At 36.6% G+C, this 17,500-nt stretch overlaps 3 protein-coding genes across 3 annotated transcripts; 1 reads left to right on the forward strand and 2 right to left on the reverse strand.

Annotated features, from left to right (window-relative positions):
• Position 1: 1 nt before the first annotated feature.
• Positions 2 to 3,664, forward strand: LOC112179692 (myb family transcription factor PHL11). The gene is made up of 6 exons (XM_024318153.2): positions 2 to 807; positions 1,313 to 1,389; positions 1,517 to 1,580; positions 1,847 to 1,925; positions 2,423 to 2,492; positions 2,739 to 3,664. Exons 1-6 carry the CDS (start codon positions 648 to 650, stop codon positions 3,153 to 3,155), a joined length of 867 nt encoding a protein of 288 aa, XP_024173921.1. The 5' UTR covers positions 2 to 647; the 3' UTR covers positions 3,156 to 3,664.
• A 332-nt stretch (positions 3,665 to 3,996) lies between these two features.
• LOC112178638 (proteasome subunit alpha type-3) lies at positions 3,997 to 7,540 on the reverse strand. The gene is made up of 2 exons (XM_024316803.2): positions 7,383 to 7,540; positions 3,997 to 5,030 (listed from the first exon to the last, which is right to left on the reverse strand). The coding sequence occupies exon 2, from the start codon at positions 4,996 to 4,998 to the stop codon at positions 4,249 to 4,251; it is 750 nt and encodes a 249-aa protein (XP_024172571.1). The 5' UTR covers positions 4,999 to 5,030; positions 7,383 to 7,540; the 3' UTR covers positions 3,997 to 4,248.
• Positions 7,541 to 11,898: 4,358 nt separating this feature from the next.
• On the reverse strand, positions 11,899 to 14,547 carry LOC112177130 (isoflavone reductase homolog). The gene is made up of 4 exons (XM_024315346.2): positions 14,132 to 14,547; positions 12,761 to 13,001; positions 12,439 to 12,642; positions 11,899 to 12,281 (listed from the first exon to the last, which is right to left on the reverse strand). The coding sequence occupies exons 1-4, from the start codon at positions 14,471 to 14,473 to the stop codon at positions 12,118 to 12,120; spliced, it is 951 nt and encodes a 316-aa protein (XP_024171114.1). The 5' UTR covers positions 14,474 to 14,547; the 3' UTR covers positions 11,899 to 12,117.
• Positions 14,548 to 17,500: the final 2,953 nt, after the last annotated feature.

Below are 17,500 nucleotides of genomic sequence, written 5' to 3' on the forward strand. Positions count from 1 at the left end.
CCCCTCTCATAATTGATAAAAACCATGATCACCAGATCCCCCAATTCTTAAACAAAAAATCCAATGTCAACCAAATCTAACCCTTCTCATGCAACTGGACTACAGAACAGAACAATATTCGTCACGGACAAAATGCCCGGCAGGCCCCACACACCCCCTCCTCAGGCAGTGAGAATATTCTGCAGTCCCGTCGCATGCGGTGGTCGCGCAACGTGTCTCCCCCTGCACATGTCTATGCCCTAAAGGCCGAAATGACCCCTCCCCATTTCTCCATTACTATTATTATTACTACAGTGCTCTCTCCTCTCCTCGTCCCCGTAGAGACCAGAAAAGAACGAAGAAGGAGAAGACTTTCGAATATTCCACGCTGGCTGTCTTCCCACGTGTTGCTTCGCCTTTCTCTTCAGATTCGTCGCCGACCTTTCCTCTCCAATTGTTCACAACATGCATCTCTCTCTCTCTCTCTCTTCCCTTTTCAGTTTTTAATATATAAACCCTAGTGTGAGCTGAAAACAACGCATTCTTCTTGTTTCTTGTTCCACCGATGCTTCCTCTCTCCCTCTCTCTTCCCTAAACTTATTCCTTCTCCGGCGGGCTCTGGTTCTGTGTGAAGAGTAATTCCAATCAGTGCAACTTGGGAGTTTGGGATGGAGATGAACTACAACTACGGCAGCGGCGGCCAAGAGATCAGCTGTCCGTACGAGAATGGGGTGATGATGACCAGAGACCCCAAGCCCCGGCTGAGGTGGACGCCGGATCTTCACGACAGATTTGTCGACGCCGTCACTAAGCTCGGTGGCCCTGACAGTATGTCCTAGCTCCTTCCTCTTTACAATCACCTCTTCGTCTAGTTTATACTTTTGTTATTTATTGGATTGAAAACTAGGATTTTTTTTCTTTTCCAATAGAAGCTGACATTTCGAGGATACAATGCAGTAGTATTATAAAACATAAGTAGAGTATTTTTTTTTTTTTTTAAATTATTTGATATCTTATGCAGTTAGATTGTCGGTTTTAGTACCGAAGAAGTTATTTAGCAGATGAATGAATCCCATTTGATAACAGAACAAGGTCACGAGTTGTATAGATCAACTTTATTGGCCTTAGTGGTTAGGGTACAACTTATAAAGCTCTAATAGTCTGTAGGTTCTGTGTTCTTATATCAAATTTGCACGAATTCTACTGAAAGTAGTGATTTATCTCAGTATAGCAATATTATAAGCATGCAAATTATGAACATCATTAGGCAGGTACATGGGTCCTTTCAATTCTCTGATGAGAATTTAATATTGAAGAGTGTTTCTGTTTTCAGAGGCCACTCCTAAGTCTGTCTTGAGGCTAATGGGCTTGAAGGGATTGACATTGTACCATTTGAAAAGCCATTTGCAGGTATACCCTTGCCTCCTAATATCTTCTTTTCGTTTCTAATTTCCCCTCCCTAGTCAGTATTTGCTTCTTTCAATCACTGGTGTTTTGATGCATCAGTGCATGCATAGCTAAACTAGTCATTATGCAGAAGTATAGACTCGGACAGCAATCTCGGAAACAAAATTCTGCAGAACAAGGCAGAGAGAACAATGGTGAGCTCTTTATAAATCTTGATACACATTAAATTCCATAGTAAAATGAACAACTGATGATTTGAAAACTCATTTCAAAAAACTAGTTGATCCTGTTTATCTAGGATTCTGTTAGCAATTATAAAGTGGCAAACACAACATTTCTGATGCATGAGAACTCATTTTATTGTTCTTCTGTCATTTTTCATCCCTATATGTTTTGTGTTTCGCTCTATGTTTTTGGCCTTGGAACTCTTACACTATGCCTTTTCCTTTTACAATTTTAGGGGATTCATTTGTACATTTCAGTAATCATCATTCCACAGGGTCTACCGCCAAATCCTCAAGAGGTAATGCAGAACAAGGGTATGTGAAACTGGTACTTGTCAACTACAATTAATTACTCCTTGGTTTTTATATATTCTTTATTAGAGTTTCCAACTGTTCTCAACTTTTGCTGTCAACTGATGTGCTTACTTTTTATAGATAGATGAGTGCCAAATTTAAAATGTTAAAAGAGATGAGAGCTAGAGTTAAACTGGTATTTGTCAACTACATTTCTTACTTTTCAAATTTTTCTATCAAATAAATCTAAATTGTTGCCCTTTTTTTAGACAACATTTTCCGTAGTAGAGAATGTGCCGTTATTAGAAATAAGAGGTATTCTAGTAACCCAAAATACTGAAAATAGCAACAACGGTTTTTCGTTTTTACTTGCACCTTCTTATTATGCTAAGCAGGAAGATGGCCAACAAAGTCAAACTATGATTAGTCCCTCATTAATGTCCTTAGTTTGGATTTGTGTAATTTCTGATCTTAAGATTCCCAACCTGGATACTGATCAATAGTAATACTGAAAACAGAACAATTCCGCTTTCGGAGGAACTTAAGTGTCAGATTGAAGTACAGAACAGATTACAAGAGCAACTCGAGGTATGTTGTTTTGCCATTAGCACTCATGGTCAAACTGTTTACTAGCTTATATTTTTCATGCTCAATTATTAATGATCGATGCTAACCACAATCCTAGTTTATCATCCTTGACTCTTTTTCATGAGTGCCTTAAGACATGAAATTTTAATGCAGAATGTCAAATTGGGAATGGGAATAACAGTCGTCGGATAAAATTAGTTGACTGCATCCCTTGTACTCGTATCTAATTTTGCCACATTTTATTAGGTTCAAAAGAAGCTGCAAATGAGAATAGAAGCCCAAGGGAAGTACTTACAAACTATATTAGAGAAAGCTCAAAAGGGCCTCTCTATTGACATGAAGGGGCCGATTACTGCAGAAGCCACAAGAGCGCAATTGACAGACTTCAATTTGGCTCTATCAAACTTCATGGAGAATATGAGCGAAGAAGAGAGAAGAGTAAACATAATAGAGATGAATGAGGCTTATAAGAAGAGCAATGGTTCAACTTTCCAGATTTATGAAGAGGGGAATATTGGAGAAGAAAATAAAGATTCAAAGCTAAAGGTTGAGAGGGGTTCCATACATTTTGACTTAAATACTAAAGGTAGTTATGATTATGTTGGTACAAATGGAACTGAATTCGAACCACGATGCTTTCGTTTACAAGATAGTTCACTTTGATGGCAAGCGTGTAACACTTTGTTGCTGCTTATATTATATCCAAAATTACAGGGTGCTTATATTTTGTTAACACAAAAGAAAAAAGGAAAATGGTTTTCGGTTGTTATCGCTCAATTGTGGTTGTAGTTTATGGTTTTAATCTGATATCCTAGCCATTTTAATGGAAGTATAGTGTACCAACATCGAGCACAGATTTGCCTCTATGCATTTCAATTTTCTGCATTTGAAGACATTTTCTTTTTCGTTATTATAGAGATCGGAGACATTTCGCGTGAGCTACTAAACTGCACCTTTCTAGGATTATCCCATTTTGGTGGAGTAGGAAGGATGATGGATGTCATCGGTTGCTTTGAAATATAACTTTGCTTTGTATTTTGACTCCATGCATTGGCATTTTGATCATTTCATGTTTCTTCTCTGGTTCGAAACCGATCATTTCCATATTTCTTCTTTGATTTAGTCTACTCTTTAACCCAATTTCTCACACTTTCTCACCACTTGGCTAATCTCAAGACTTATGGCATTTGATAATAATCAGTTTGTGACGGGACCCATGCAGCACGGTCATCTTCCCTTGTGTTATTGACCTCGTTCGTGACAGGCGCGGAGCCATTTAAGTGGCCATCTTCCCTCCTGAATGTTATTCAATCCTCTTAATGAATGTACGCTGAATTTCCAATCAAAATTATCGAGCACCACAAATATCATTCCCACCACAAAAGGGAAAAGCATGTCGACTGTCATATGTTCTTCCATTCGACTGCATGGTCGGGTGAAGTCATTTAAGTCTCGTGCAAACGTTGAGAGAAACTTCTGTCGCTCAATGAAGGGCTAGTTTCAGTACGTCAACTGATAAAACCATTAAATCACAAATAGAAAAGGTGCAGGATGACATTTTCACTGTGCCAATAACAATTTCATAGATGAAACTAAATCAAACTACTTAATCGTTCATAAGTATCTAAAACCAGATGAACTGAAAGTAAATAGAAAGGAACAGTAAAGCCAAGTTCATCAGGACAAAGAAAACACGCCAAAGTTTTGTTTATTTTGGAAGTGAAACTCTGTTCTCCCAAACATCCTCCAGCTTCAATTAGTCTGCATCCATTTCTTCCAATGCTGCTCTTGCCGCTGCCTTTGCTTCCTCTAGAAGCTCATCTGGAACCTTCTGATGCAGACGGTTCGATTCATCGCAGACCCAGCTCATTTCCAATTCAAAGTCTTTGTCCTTCGCCTCATCGTGTATTCCATAAATGATCTTGGCTACTTCAATAACACCTTGCCGACAAGTCAATTCTGAAAGCTTCAACTTTTCAATCTCTGTTTTAGCAGCCTGCCTTCCCTTCCCAATTGCTGCACCAAAATACCTGTAAGAAACACCAGAAGGTTCAACCATGTACAATTGTGGCCCATCTCTGTCATAACCTCCAAGGATGATCCCACATCCAAAAGGTCTGAGCCACCAATATAGTGTGCACAGATGCACATAACTGGCAACACGTTCAGCAAGTTCCTTGATAGGAATCTGATCACCATACACATTTTCATAGTTGGTAGCTTCCGACTTTGTCCTGGCAACAATCTGCCTGCCATCAGCTGCTAATCCTGCCACGGCCATGCCAGAGTGGCGATGAACAGAATGAATTCTTCTGTTGGAACCAGGCAGCATCATCTTTGATGCAATGAGCTTTTCCACACCCATAACAACTCCATCCTTGCATTTGATCCCAATAACAGTCCCGGAGTTGTCAACAGCTTTGGTTGCATACTCAATCTGGAATACACGGCCATCAGGAGAAAATGTGGTGACTGAGAGATCGTAGCCTGTTCCTATGCTACTCATCTTCTTGTTCTGGGTTTTCTTGTGCTAGAAAGCTACACATAGGGAGCCTGTTAAAACCCCAAGAAAAGCAAAAAAGAAAAAAAGAACAAAACAAAAATAGGAACTTCCAAATTATATCTATTTGGTTCGGCTAAAGAAAGAAAAGCAAGTTAAGCCAACCAAAAAGCTATCATTATCTAGTTTGCTAACCTAAGTCTATGCTTAAAGTGTTAGCATCTGGCACATTATATCTTTGATACAGTCGAATCAGTGTGTGTGTGTGTGTCTATATATATATATATATATATATATATATATATATATATATATATATAAAGACACGTTTTAGGTTGAACAGCAGGTTAACCCTCTGCTGGTCAAGGAACTTTAGGGTAACCTCTGCCAGTCAAGGAACTATAGGCTAACCTCTAAGCAAAGTCAAATGTCAGAACACAAACAAATTCAGTTTACCATTTTGATTAGATTCTTCAAAAGCTGGACAGATTTGGGAAAATCATTTGTTAAAGGTTTTGGAAACCATATGGAAAGAAATGAGAGCTAAAATTATGTAGGTAGTCTTAGTAATATCATACACTGGTTTTCCGTCTAAAGAAAGCTACAATTTTAGGTTAAACTAACGTATAAATTGGAGCAGGTTTTTTTATTTCCAAAGAGCTTTAGGTTTTCAAACAACGAAAAATTTCCATGTAACAAGACAAGATGAAAGACACCAATGGATGGAGTGATCAATGGGAACTCTTATTACTACTCCACATTCCCTCAAGATATTAACAGAATAGCTTAGGACAGCTCACAACGATAATCAATTATACCAAGACAAGATGAAAGACACCAATGGATGGAAGTGATCAATGGGAACTCTTATTACTACTCCACATTCCCTCAAGATATTAACAGAATAGCTTAGGACAGCTCACAACGATAATCAATTATACCAAGACAAGATGAAAGACACCAATGGATGGAAGTGATCAATGGGAACTCTTATTACTACTCCACATTCCCTCAAGATATTAACAGAATAGCTTAGGACAGCTCACAACGATAATCAATTATACCAAGACAAGATGAAAGACACCAATGGATGGAAGTGTTCAATGGGAACTCTTATTACTCCTCCACATTCCCTTAAGATACCAACGGAATAACTTGGGGTACAGATCAAAGAGTCAATCAATTATACCAAGACAAGATGAAAGACTAATTTCTAAGAACATGGTAATTGCACAAAACACAAAAATCAGTTTGGACTGCTATTAACCCAAATGCAGATGAAGGAGAGACCACAAACCCCAAAAAGAAAAAAGACACCAAGTCATGTCAAATTCTACAAGCAAATGAAACCTAAAAGGAAACTGATCGAGTGTCCTTTTCACCCAAATGTGAAAGTGAAAACAAAGCCAATAATAAACAAAGGCTCTAAAGTCTATGCATACCAAATGACCAATACAAATCAATAGGTAATAAAAAAACAGGATGGAGGATTTGAGTGGCAGCTAGGTTATCAAAAGGGTAGTAAAGAGCATTCTAGGACCGAGTGCGATCCACAATGCAAAGAGTACTCGCTAGATAATAACAGGCTTTACTTGGGATCTTGCTCAATTGGGCTTGGGAATGTTAAATTAAATAATGGCTCCGACTGTCAGGATTGCTGCCTTTTATAAATGTGATATGGGGTTAAATAACCCCTGTTTGCTAGTTTTCTCCCAGGCTTTGCACTAAGAAATTGCAGCTTACAATTCTATCTAGATTTGTCAATGAAACCTAACCCTAAGTCTGATACCTGTAAACCTAGCGGGTGTGATGCTAGTATTTTATAACCCCCATCAACCAACAATTTAGCATCAGTAAAAAGGCCTAAATCAAACAAAGAAACCTTCTACAAATTACTCCCCTTTGTCCTGCATCAAAACCGCAAAAAGAAAGCTCAAACAGAAAATACCGAACCGGCAGTCCACTAAATAACCATACGCACAAGAAGCAACGTGAATTATGCCCAATTCTCTTGAACTAAGTCGCATCTATTGAGCTATCATGAGAATACTCCAAGCAACAACACATACATTAGCAGCTACTGCAATAAATCTCCATTGTAGATGATATGTAAACTATTCCTTAGTAAAATCCAACACCAAAAGCGATAAAACTTCACAATATAACCTTTTTCAAACAGAGATCGAGCACTGCACTAAGAACAAAAAAAAAAAAAACAAAACAAAATCGAGACAGAAATCAAACAAACAAAATCGATCGGAAAATCAAAATTAAGATAGATTGGTTTGAATCCAAGTGAGAGGGAAGCTGAGATGGTTTGGGGGTTAGGGTTTTGGAAATTTGAGAAGAAGATAAAAAGGGGATCCCCCGTGAGAGATCAGAAATCGTACCGGAGGCGGTGGGCGTCTTGGTTTCTGGTCGGAGCCGGACGGTGGTGAGGGAAAGAGGAAGCGTAGGCGTCGTAGAGAGGAAGAAAACTAGTGAGGAAGACAATTCAGTATATTTGGAAGATGTGAGCTCAGGACTTTGGTTTAGTGGAGTTTTGTATTTCGGAAAATTACAATTTGCACCCTATACTTTTCATACATACCCTTGGCTTATTGTTTAAGAAAACTTTTGCTTTTTTTCTTTTTCTCTTTTCTATAGAGGAGAAATCTTTTGTTTTTCAGTATTGGTCTTCATTCTTCAATACACAGATCTTTTGTTTTGGTCTCATGCATACACTTAAGGTACCAAAAAAAAAAAAACAAAGAAAAAAAAAATTGAGAACAAGTCTCTTACGCTATAAACCATAAATAACCATATACAACTCATTGCATATCATGAGCTCCTTAAAAAACCAACTTTACAAACAAAGAATAGCTTCATGCCTACTGGTGAAAAATCATTGACTAGTCTTTCGTTCACTTATGCATGTAATAGTGATACAAATAAAATGTCTCTTGTTGTTGCAAACAAATAAGAGTAACTTTTTATTCATAAGTCTCTTGAACATGCTATTCAAATTCGAGATAATTACCAACTTCAAGAAGAAATCATGATAGGAACCACTTTAACAAATATTATTAGGGATCAAAAGATGATTCAATCACCCAAAAGGTCCATACTTAGACTAGATCGACCTAAATAGATTAATAACAATCGAGAGAGACAATTCTCCTTAAAAACTCAAACAACAAAGGAACCAAGCATGGGCAAGAAACCCAGGATAAACAAGGGCCAACTGGCTCTAACTTGAACCCAGAGCCGAGAAAAGGCCAAAGCCAAGGTAACCTTAGCACCCGTTGTTGCCATTAGCCACGTCATTAACGCCATCAACTAGAATCAAAGATCCAACTGTTGGCCACCCCAGCAAGCCAAGCTTAAAGCCAAGCCTAGAACCAGATCTCCACCTCACCCCCATTGCATCGATTGAAAGCATATGTAACTTGGATAAAATGGAGACCTCCACATAACTCGCAACATGATCACTCCTAAGCATACTAGAAGTGGTCAGGCTCGCCAAACATTGGAAACATCGGTGCTATACTCGACTTCAGGAGATGGTGCTGAGATCGATATCTCGTTAACATGTCTAAATGATTCCACCACTACGTCATTGGCGACTCTATATATAATTGTCCAACTATAGATATCTCATACCAACAACCACCGCCTTTGATACTTGATAATCGTCCCAGCACCACCTTTCTAATGACTTTAAGGACTCTTTAATCGGGGTCGTCTAGGGTACCTTGATATATGTCATACCCTTATTTTTTCTATTTTTAATAAATTAATATAGTGAAAATCTATTGAACTGATTAACATGTTATCCACTTAAATGTTGACACATGTCATTTTTAAAAATAAAATTTACCATATTAACAACACACTTGATATCTAATATTGTTCAGAAACATGCAACAAATATTGTCATAATAATAAATTACATTTAGTAGAACTAAAATTACGAGTTATGACCACACTTATTGTGGTTATTGTAATTGAGTGGTCAAAGATGTAAATATCATAGTTGGACAACTTTTATCAAATGGAGAACATTGATTATCAAATGGAGAACCTCCTTACAATACTGAGTACTTACATATCTTTTGGTCTAATATTAATTTTACCATGTTCACAAGACAAATTTTATCGGAATTGTAAAATGGTTGATAATCTTGTAAATGATATAGTTTTTGAAGTAATTATTTCAAATAGAACAAAAATTACCACTTTTACATCAATTGTTGGAGTTGTGGTAAAATGTAGTGTCATTGTAGTAATCATTTCATTAATGATAAAAACATAAAGATTTACCACTCTGACAACAAATTTGCTTGTTAAATTATCTATAAACTAGTACATTAGTTTAGGTGGAGTAATTACTACAAATAGAACAAGAATTACAGTTTTTACATCAATTGACATGGATTGTGGTAAAATGCATGGTCATTAAAGTAATCATTTCATTAATGATAAAAACATAAAGATTTACCACTCTGACAATAAATTTGTTGTCACACTTATTAAATTGTCCATAAACTAGTACATAGGTTGTAGATGAAGTAATTACTACAATTTGAACAAAAAGTATCGTTTTTATATCAATTATTGTAGTTTGTGATCAATTACATCAACTGAAAATAATTACAACTTTGACGATGGATATTACATAATATATTACTTTAATTACGCAAGGGAGAACTTCTTTACACCAATGAGAACATGCGTGATTTTATTCAGAATGTATGTGTTTACCTATATGATAACACATTGTGGTAACATTTGTAAATTAGTTCAAAAAGCAGTAATAACAAGTTGTACGTGAAGTAGTTACTACATCTAAAACGAATATTATCCATTTTTACATTAATTGTTATGGTTGTCGTAAAATGCATGTAAAAATAATTATATTTAGTTAAGAAAACTACTAATGATATAATTAATTAGTAATAAAGAATATTTAACTAATACTAATTCCGTGAGCCTAGGTTAGAAGGTTTTTGTTTTTTTTTTAAGGAAAAAATGTAATTGTCAATTGTGTAATTTTCAATTGATAATCAAGCATTAATGAAACATTAATTGGCCAATGATAAAATTAGTTAGTAATAAAGTCGATTTAACTAATAATGATTTGATGAGCCTAGGTTAGAAGGTTTTTAATTTTTTTTTTAAAGAAAAAAAAATGTAATTGTTAATTGATAATTAAACATTAATTGGCTAAGGGCTAAACAAGTTCCCAAATTTTAAATATTTTAGACCATTGGATATATTACTAATCTAATGGTCCAAAATATTTAACAAAATAAGTGTATGACAAACACTAAGGTACCTAAGAAAATTTCCCCTCTTTAAGAATAGTCCAGCCGGTGGTGTCATGAGTTGACTAAAAACCTTCATCGACCAACTTAACCCCTTCTCGACTAACAACACTTGTTGGCGAACTGACGACTCCCAACCGCCTGAACTACGATGTCATTCTCTTATTAAGATATCAAACATGATTTCATAATTTTTTTTATTTTCAAATCTTTAAAATGAAGAATTTAATTTAGTATTTTCATTTTCGTTACAACAATCTGTAAAACATCACCAAATAGGTCCTTAAGTTTCCAGCTTTAATGAAAAATAAAAATAAAAGACATATTCAGTACGTAGATGGTAAATTTTGGGGACTATTGCTAGTTAAACTTGACTCAGGAGTCAGGACTAAAACCATTGTCCCGTTCGTTCCAGCTTTACTCTCATCCGTAAGGGGTGTCACCATCGCAAGACCTCAATTTCATGGGCTGTTCCCCGGTCCGTGCATCAGGCTTAATAGTTTATATAGACGGGGGGCTAACTAGCCCACTACCAAGTGTTCTCTTCACGGGTTAGAAGGCCGGGTTGGAGTTTGTTTGCTATTACTAGCTTCTTGTTCTCATTGGTTCTTAAGCAGAGTTGTCTAGAATTGAATTAATCTTATGAGCGTTGATGAATCTTGTGACACAGCTGACGGTAGCATTGTATAGAAGAGGTACTTAAAATTTTGTTTACTTACAAACCTAAGAGCTTGATTACATTTACAAGGGAATTTAACATCGTGGTTCCCACTAGTATTCGACAGTTTCATTAATTAAGGCTTGAGGGCAGCCGCACCAGTCATTTATTCTTAAAAAAAACCTCGTGGTTCCCATTAGTGCATGTTATAGTGTCAAATGGCCCTCTTTGCTCATAGAATATGAGAGAATTTTTAATGAAAACCATTGAAATGAAGACTTCATGAAGACTTTTTTGTGATACTCATTTTTTTATTACATTTCCGCAAATCAACCGTTAGATATTTAGATATTCATGTGTAAATCATTAATGCAATTTTTCAACCTAATTAGAAATTATTAAGACATACATAATTATGATTTATAATTTAAGAACATGAACAGTTCAGGTTTGAAAGATTTAGTTCGTCTATTGATTTTATATAGTTCGGTACCTTAACGATTAACCATTTGGAAGAAAATTTTTAGAAGTGATATACTCATGCATACATAAACATCTAATAGATGATTTGCGGTAATGTAATAAAAAAGTGAGTCTCTCAAAATGTTGATTAGAAAATCTTCATAAAGTCCTTATTTTAGTGGCCCTCATTAAAAACTCTCCCCATAAAATACATACAAAATATTATTGTATCCGCTCTAAGGAGTTGTTTGATTTTCGCCCTATAGACATAGAATATTGAGAATTGCTAATAGTTGTTATCTATATTGGTCCTTTTAGAATATTTTATCTTTCACTAAATCAAATAAACATACGTAGCTAGGGTGGGATGAATAATTAACAGCCTCAACCAAATAGCCAAATGAGTGCTTTTGGCGAAGTAGACTGTTTCAAAAGCTCAAACTTGTCATAAAGACATACTATATGTCATATGGAAAGAAATAGACCAAAGTAACGTTTAAATATGAAAAAAGAAAAAACTAAAAAGAAAGTTAACCTCACGGGCAACAATAGCAAAGTACAGATGGCATAAATAGAATGAAGAATAAAAAATAAAAATAAAAACCATTTATTAACTCTATACCAATTAACCACAGCTCCACACAACAACACACGCAATGCCTGTGTCTAATTATTGATCATCAGCTGTTTGACTATTGCTTAAACATAAATTTTCAAGAATTCATCCATGCGAGTGTACTTCACTTCGGGATAAAGCTTTGAAGCTTCTTCGGCATTTTCCCCTATTTCAAAGTTTGTCAAACAGCCTTCATAGTACATGTCATGGAAATGACCTGCTCCAACCTGATTTGCATAGTCCATATCTGAAATATATAAATGTATTACGTACTGAATAGACCTTCATGATACATAACATAATGCTAACATGGCTAAGAGGTGTTAAAACGAATCGTTTACCGGCATTCCGACATTACAGCATTGTTTGGATTAGGTAGAAGTTTACTTGAAAAAACATGGTACCTTTCATAGAGGCAAGGAAGTCTTCTTTGGAAAGGGTAACCTTTTCTAGTTTCTTTCCAATAAGGCCTTCCCAGATCTCCACCAACTGTCTTTGAGAGACTATGCACTCGGGCGGACGAAGGTGCAATGTTTTGTTTAATGTTCGGGGATCATCAATCGTTTTTATTGCGTATGTTGCAATGTCATCCTCATCCAGAAGTATCACTAGAGAAATATGCACAACAAAATAACAGTATAATCTTACATCGACCATACGTAACAATGGATCGAGTACGTGACGATCGAAGATTTTTCCAATCTAATTAGATTCAAAATCGCGTACCTTTGCGGTTGCCATCTCCATACATAAGCACCTTATCCCTTGGAGGAACCAGTGTTCCCATTTGGCAGAGGTTGCCGGCATGATAAGCCGCGAAGCCAATACCACATACGTATGTGAAGGGGATGTTAGCATCTTCTATTGCTTTTCTCACTTTCATTTTATCATCAAACGGAACTCTTCCTGGTTCAAGAGCATTTCCCATACGTGCCACGTCCATGCCATACTCTGATGGCAAGAAACGCTACAAGAAAAAAAGAAAATAACAGAAGGTTAATTCCTTTTCAATGAGTTTGAGACCATTTCTCAATGACCATCCATGTAAGAAATCAACCAAGTGGAAATCGTTTCTAGTCCTTTGATTATATACCCTGCTCGTTATTATGTTTTTGCACACAAATTGTATTTATTTGTATGATTGAGATAACCAATTGGTTTATAATGTGATGCCTTTTTTATATTGAAAAAAATATTCTCTACATGGTTGAGATCTCACATATAAATGATTATGATCAATGTATTATTATTATTATTATTATTATTTTTTTTTTTTTAAAGAAAGTGCCGGTGCAACTGCTCTTAAGTCTTTACCATTAATGAAACTAAAGAATACATAGGAGGGACATAGTGCCTAAACTCCAAATTATAATAAGCATCAAGATAACCACCTGAGATATCTGTATTCTAAATTGTACCAATTAGCGAAGAGTGCTCTATAGAAAAGGGAAGTTAATTACTACCTAACTGAAATTAGTTAAAATCCAAATAGTGAAAGGTATTTGCCTATCTCATTCGAACAATTCTTAGGTTCACCCCTAGGGTGAATGAGCATATTCACCATCTTTTACGATTAACGCATAATAACTTTATAATTTTCTAATCCAACCATTCATGTTATATAACATAATACAAAGATTAACTCTGTAAAAAATCAATCAAATTGAAGACCTTTTAGTTATTCATTTCTATGAAATACATGGACGGTTCATCATAGTAGTAGTAAGTGTTGTTAGAACCATCCATTTGTTTGATTCAATTAGATAATTAAACGATTTCTGATTCGATTGATTTTTTACAGAGATGATCTTTAAAGGATAATTTAAGATATACACAGTTGGATTATAAATTTATTAAATAAAAATATGTTTATCGACAACGGGAATGAATATGCTCATTTACACCTCACCCCTAAAAATTGTCCATCTCATTCTATCAATTTAGTCAATTATGACAAGCAGGAGCAGCCGTCCAAGTCTAGAAACTTTGGCTACCCATCCATGCTTAAAAAAAGTTCAAGATCATTAAGAGGCTGATTCAATTTATCAATATATGCACAGAGAAATCTGATTAAGAAAATAAACCTTGAATTATTACCTTAACATTTCCAGCTTCTTTAATGGCTTCAACTAGCTTGAGCTGCAACATAATGTTGTGACTCCGGATATGCGTTCCCGACATGGTGCATATGACAACATCAACTAGCTTGACAGCGTCGACGAGGCTCTGGAAATCCGAAAACGAACCCTCGACGAGGTGAGCCCCTTGCTTCTTAAACGAGAAGAGCATTTGTAGCTTCTCAATGTCGAGGCCGATCTCTGGCGCCGGCCTTTGCAGAACATAAGTCGGGTGGCCTGCTGCTAGGCTTGCCTTGACAATCCTTCTCCCCATGTAACCAGTTCCACCAACAACAAGAACCTTGCTCTTTGTAGTTGCCATTTTCTATGTTTTCAGCCTTCCAATATTTGCTCCGATCCATTAGCAAAACCAACTCAGACCCTCATATATAGATGATCCAGAGACAAAATGGTTGGTGTTCGATGGTGAGTGGAGTGGTTGGTGATCTAGCTTTGAATTTTTTATATTTTTTTGGAGACCAAGATATAAAGAAGTCTAAAAGGCAGGAAAACCGCGAAAGTAGTAGTTGCTGGAAATCCATGCTCAGTTTCTATTAATTAATCATATTATTAGGGGAGTGCTATATACACACTCACTTGAGTGTGTGTCAGCCACACTCAGACAAGTGTCAGCTTCTCATTACTTTCTACTATTTAATTACACAATAACAATTAATGCTACTTTGAATTTATTGTTTTCCATCTCTACCCCTAACGATTTTTCTCCTTCCATTTTTTACTTTCCCTCCACTATCTATTTCTAGATAGAACACTGAATAGCTAGAACCCATTTAATCAAAACCCATGTGATTGTGAATATGCTTATGACAAAAAATGGGTACCACTTAATAGCTTATTACGAGCATTATAAAACACAATATAATCAAACAAACTAGTCTCTCCATTCTTGACTTATTCGGCTACAATGGTGTTGCATTTATTAGTAATAGCAGTTAGGTAGTTTTTATTTCTTTATTTTTTTTTATTTTTATTTTTTTTATTTTTATGACAGCTAGGTAGTTTATCAAGAACTAACATTTAGCAAACTTGGTTGGTAAGGTACTATAAGATCCTTTTTTTTTCTTCAACCATTAAGATCAACAAAAATAAGATCATTATTTGCATTAACGTTTTGCAAAATTACATCAGAAAAAACTACTATTCAACCAATTTTCACTATCTGAGAAATGAAACAAGGATAATTGGACAATATAAATGATAGCAGGTCAATTAACTGATTTCCTACAATCACGTCAAATAAAAGAGGAAATCAGGTATATAAGAGTAAGAACTATCTCACAATAAAGTACCGATTTAATTAGGGACCATCATGAGTATATATCAGTACCAACTATCAACATAAAAATCGCATAAATTGATTAAGAATCTTACCTCAATGAAAAAGGCAACCCACAAAAGTAACTAATATAGCTGGAAATTGCATCTCAGAAGCTTGTTTTTTTTTTCTTTCTAAATCAGGGATCTCAAAATTTTACTTTGAGGTAATTAAGCCCTCAAGCGGGAAAATTGAAACTTTAATTGGCTTGTGGCGGGAAAGGAAAAGGGGTCTCTAATCTCTATGTTTTCCAAAACAGGGGTAGAGATGGAAAAAAATAAATTCAAAGTTGCATTAATTATTATTGTGTAATTAAATAGTGAAAAGCTATGAGAAGCTGACACTTGTCTGAGTGTGGCTCACACACACTCAAGTGAGTGTGTATATAGCACTCCCCTATTATTAAATCCTTCTGAAGTTGGTCATATCTGAAAATCAACACAAATCTGGTGAGGAATGGGACCAGATGTCATGATCAATTCCACCCATAATATGATAATATCATTGGTGATGGTTTATAATCCATAATCACTATGCCAATAAAGCCTTCAGAAGACGACAGATATCATCTGTCGTCTGATATGTAAAATATATGTTGTGTATCCAGTTGCCGTCTCTTACGGCATCAGACAACATATATCCTCCGTTGTCTTTTCTCACTCAGACAACAGAAGTTTCGCAAGGCTCTGTCGATTGTTCTAGCGGCCTTCAAGCAAGGACTCCACAAGGCAAGTTTTCTATACCACCTCAATTGTAATTGTCCAAATGCTACATATGACTACGTCATGAATGAGGCAATCCTGCATGCCCAAGCTGAGTACAACACTTATGGTGCCACACCACCACCACCGCAAACTCCACTTAAAAACCCCCAACCCACCACGTTCCAACAAAGAAACACCACCGCCACTCCAAACATAACCACACCACCCAATGACAAAAAAAGGGACTGGCAGCAGGGTAATTATCAAGACAAGCGGCAAAAGGATCAACATTATCATAACAAGGGCAACAGATCTTTTCACAATGATCGTCGCGACAATCGCGACAACCTCCACAATAAGCCCTCCACAAGTGCTCCAAAATTTGAAGTCTTTACAGTCTTGACAGTGTCGTATGAAGAAATATATGATCAGTGCAAGGATCAAATACCGCCACCACCCCCAAGAAAATACCCCAGAGTAGGAAAACCTAGAAACACCGGTAGATGGTGCAAACACCATGAAGACAGTGGTCACAACACCAACGACTGCAACGCCCTCAAGACTGCAATTGAGTCATTATACCGTGATGGAAAACTAGAGCAATACAAGATCCGACAACCGCCTCCGGTGTCGCCAACATTGAACCAATGCGGAGGATCAACACCATTGATGGCGGTGCTTTCATAGGTAGCCTATCACACAGAGCAAGAAAGCGTTATGAGCACGCTAACCACCCAAGGGAGGTATTCAATATTCGCTATGACAGATCAACCAAGATGGCCAAAACTGGTTGGGAACCAATCACTTTCTCCGAGGAGGATGAGCGCAGTATTCACTCACTGCATGACGACCCATTTATGATAGATTCAGTCCTCGACAAGTGGTCGGTAGGAAGGCTACTGGTAGATAGCGGATCAGCTGTGAACGTCATTTTTAACGGCTGTTACAAACAACTGCAGCTCAACAACAAGCTTCTGCAGGACCACGAGCCGCTACTCAGTTTTTCTGGTGACATGACCCAACCTATGAGGTCAGATTATATGCGCTTATCTGTCGGAACAGTCCCTTGCACGGCGAAAATTCATACTGAATTCATTGTAGTAGACTACTTCAGCTCATACAATGCCATTATCGGTCGTCCAACTCTCAACAAACTCAAATGCATTATAGCCGGATACATGCTACTCATGAAGTTCCCAACACCCAACGGCACAAGATCTGTCAGGGGAAGCCAATCAATTGCAATAGAATGCTACTCCACAACGGCATCAAGGTCAAGAGGTCGCCATGAAATTTTAACGGTAGCCAA

The sequence above is a fragment of the Rosa chinensis genome, chromosome 7, assembly GCF_002994745.2.
Source record: "Rosa chinensis cultivar Old Blush chromosome 7, RchiOBHm-V2, whole genome shotgun sequence".
Taxonomy (NCBI): domain Eukaryota; kingdom Viridiplantae; phylum Streptophyta; class Magnoliopsida; order Rosales; family Rosaceae; genus Rosa; species Rosa chinensis.

Bases quoted from the DNA above. Each gene is read 5' to 3' on its own strand.
- LOC112179692 (XM_024318153.2), top strand. From the start codon at position 648: ATGGAGATGAACTACAACTACGGCAGCGGCGGCCAAGAGATCAGCTGT. The intron at 1,581-1,846 runs GTGAGCTCTTTA...TTACAATTTTAG, and splicing joins ACAAGGCAGAGAGAACAATG to GGGATTCATTTGTACATTTC. The intron at 1,926-2,422 runs GTATGTGAAACT...TACTGAAAACAG, and splicing joins AGAGGTAATGCAGAACAAGG to AACAATTCCGCTTTCGGAGG.
- LOC112177130 (XM_024315346.2), bottom strand. From the start codon at position 14,473: ATGGCAACTACAAAGAGCAAGGTTCTTGTTGTTGGTGGAACTGGTTAC. The intron at 13,002-14,131 runs GTAATAATTCAA...TTTTTCTTGTAG, and splicing joins AAGAAGCTGGAAATGTTAAG to CGTTTCTTGCCATCAGAGTA. The intron at 12,282-12,438 runs GTACCATGTTTT...TATATATTTCAG, and splicing joins CTTCCTTGCCTCTATGAAAG to ATATGGACTATGCAAATCAG.
- LOC112178638 (XM_024316803.2), bottom strand. From the start codon at position 4,998: ATGAGTAGCATAGGAACAGGCTACGATCTCTCAGTCACCACATTTTCT.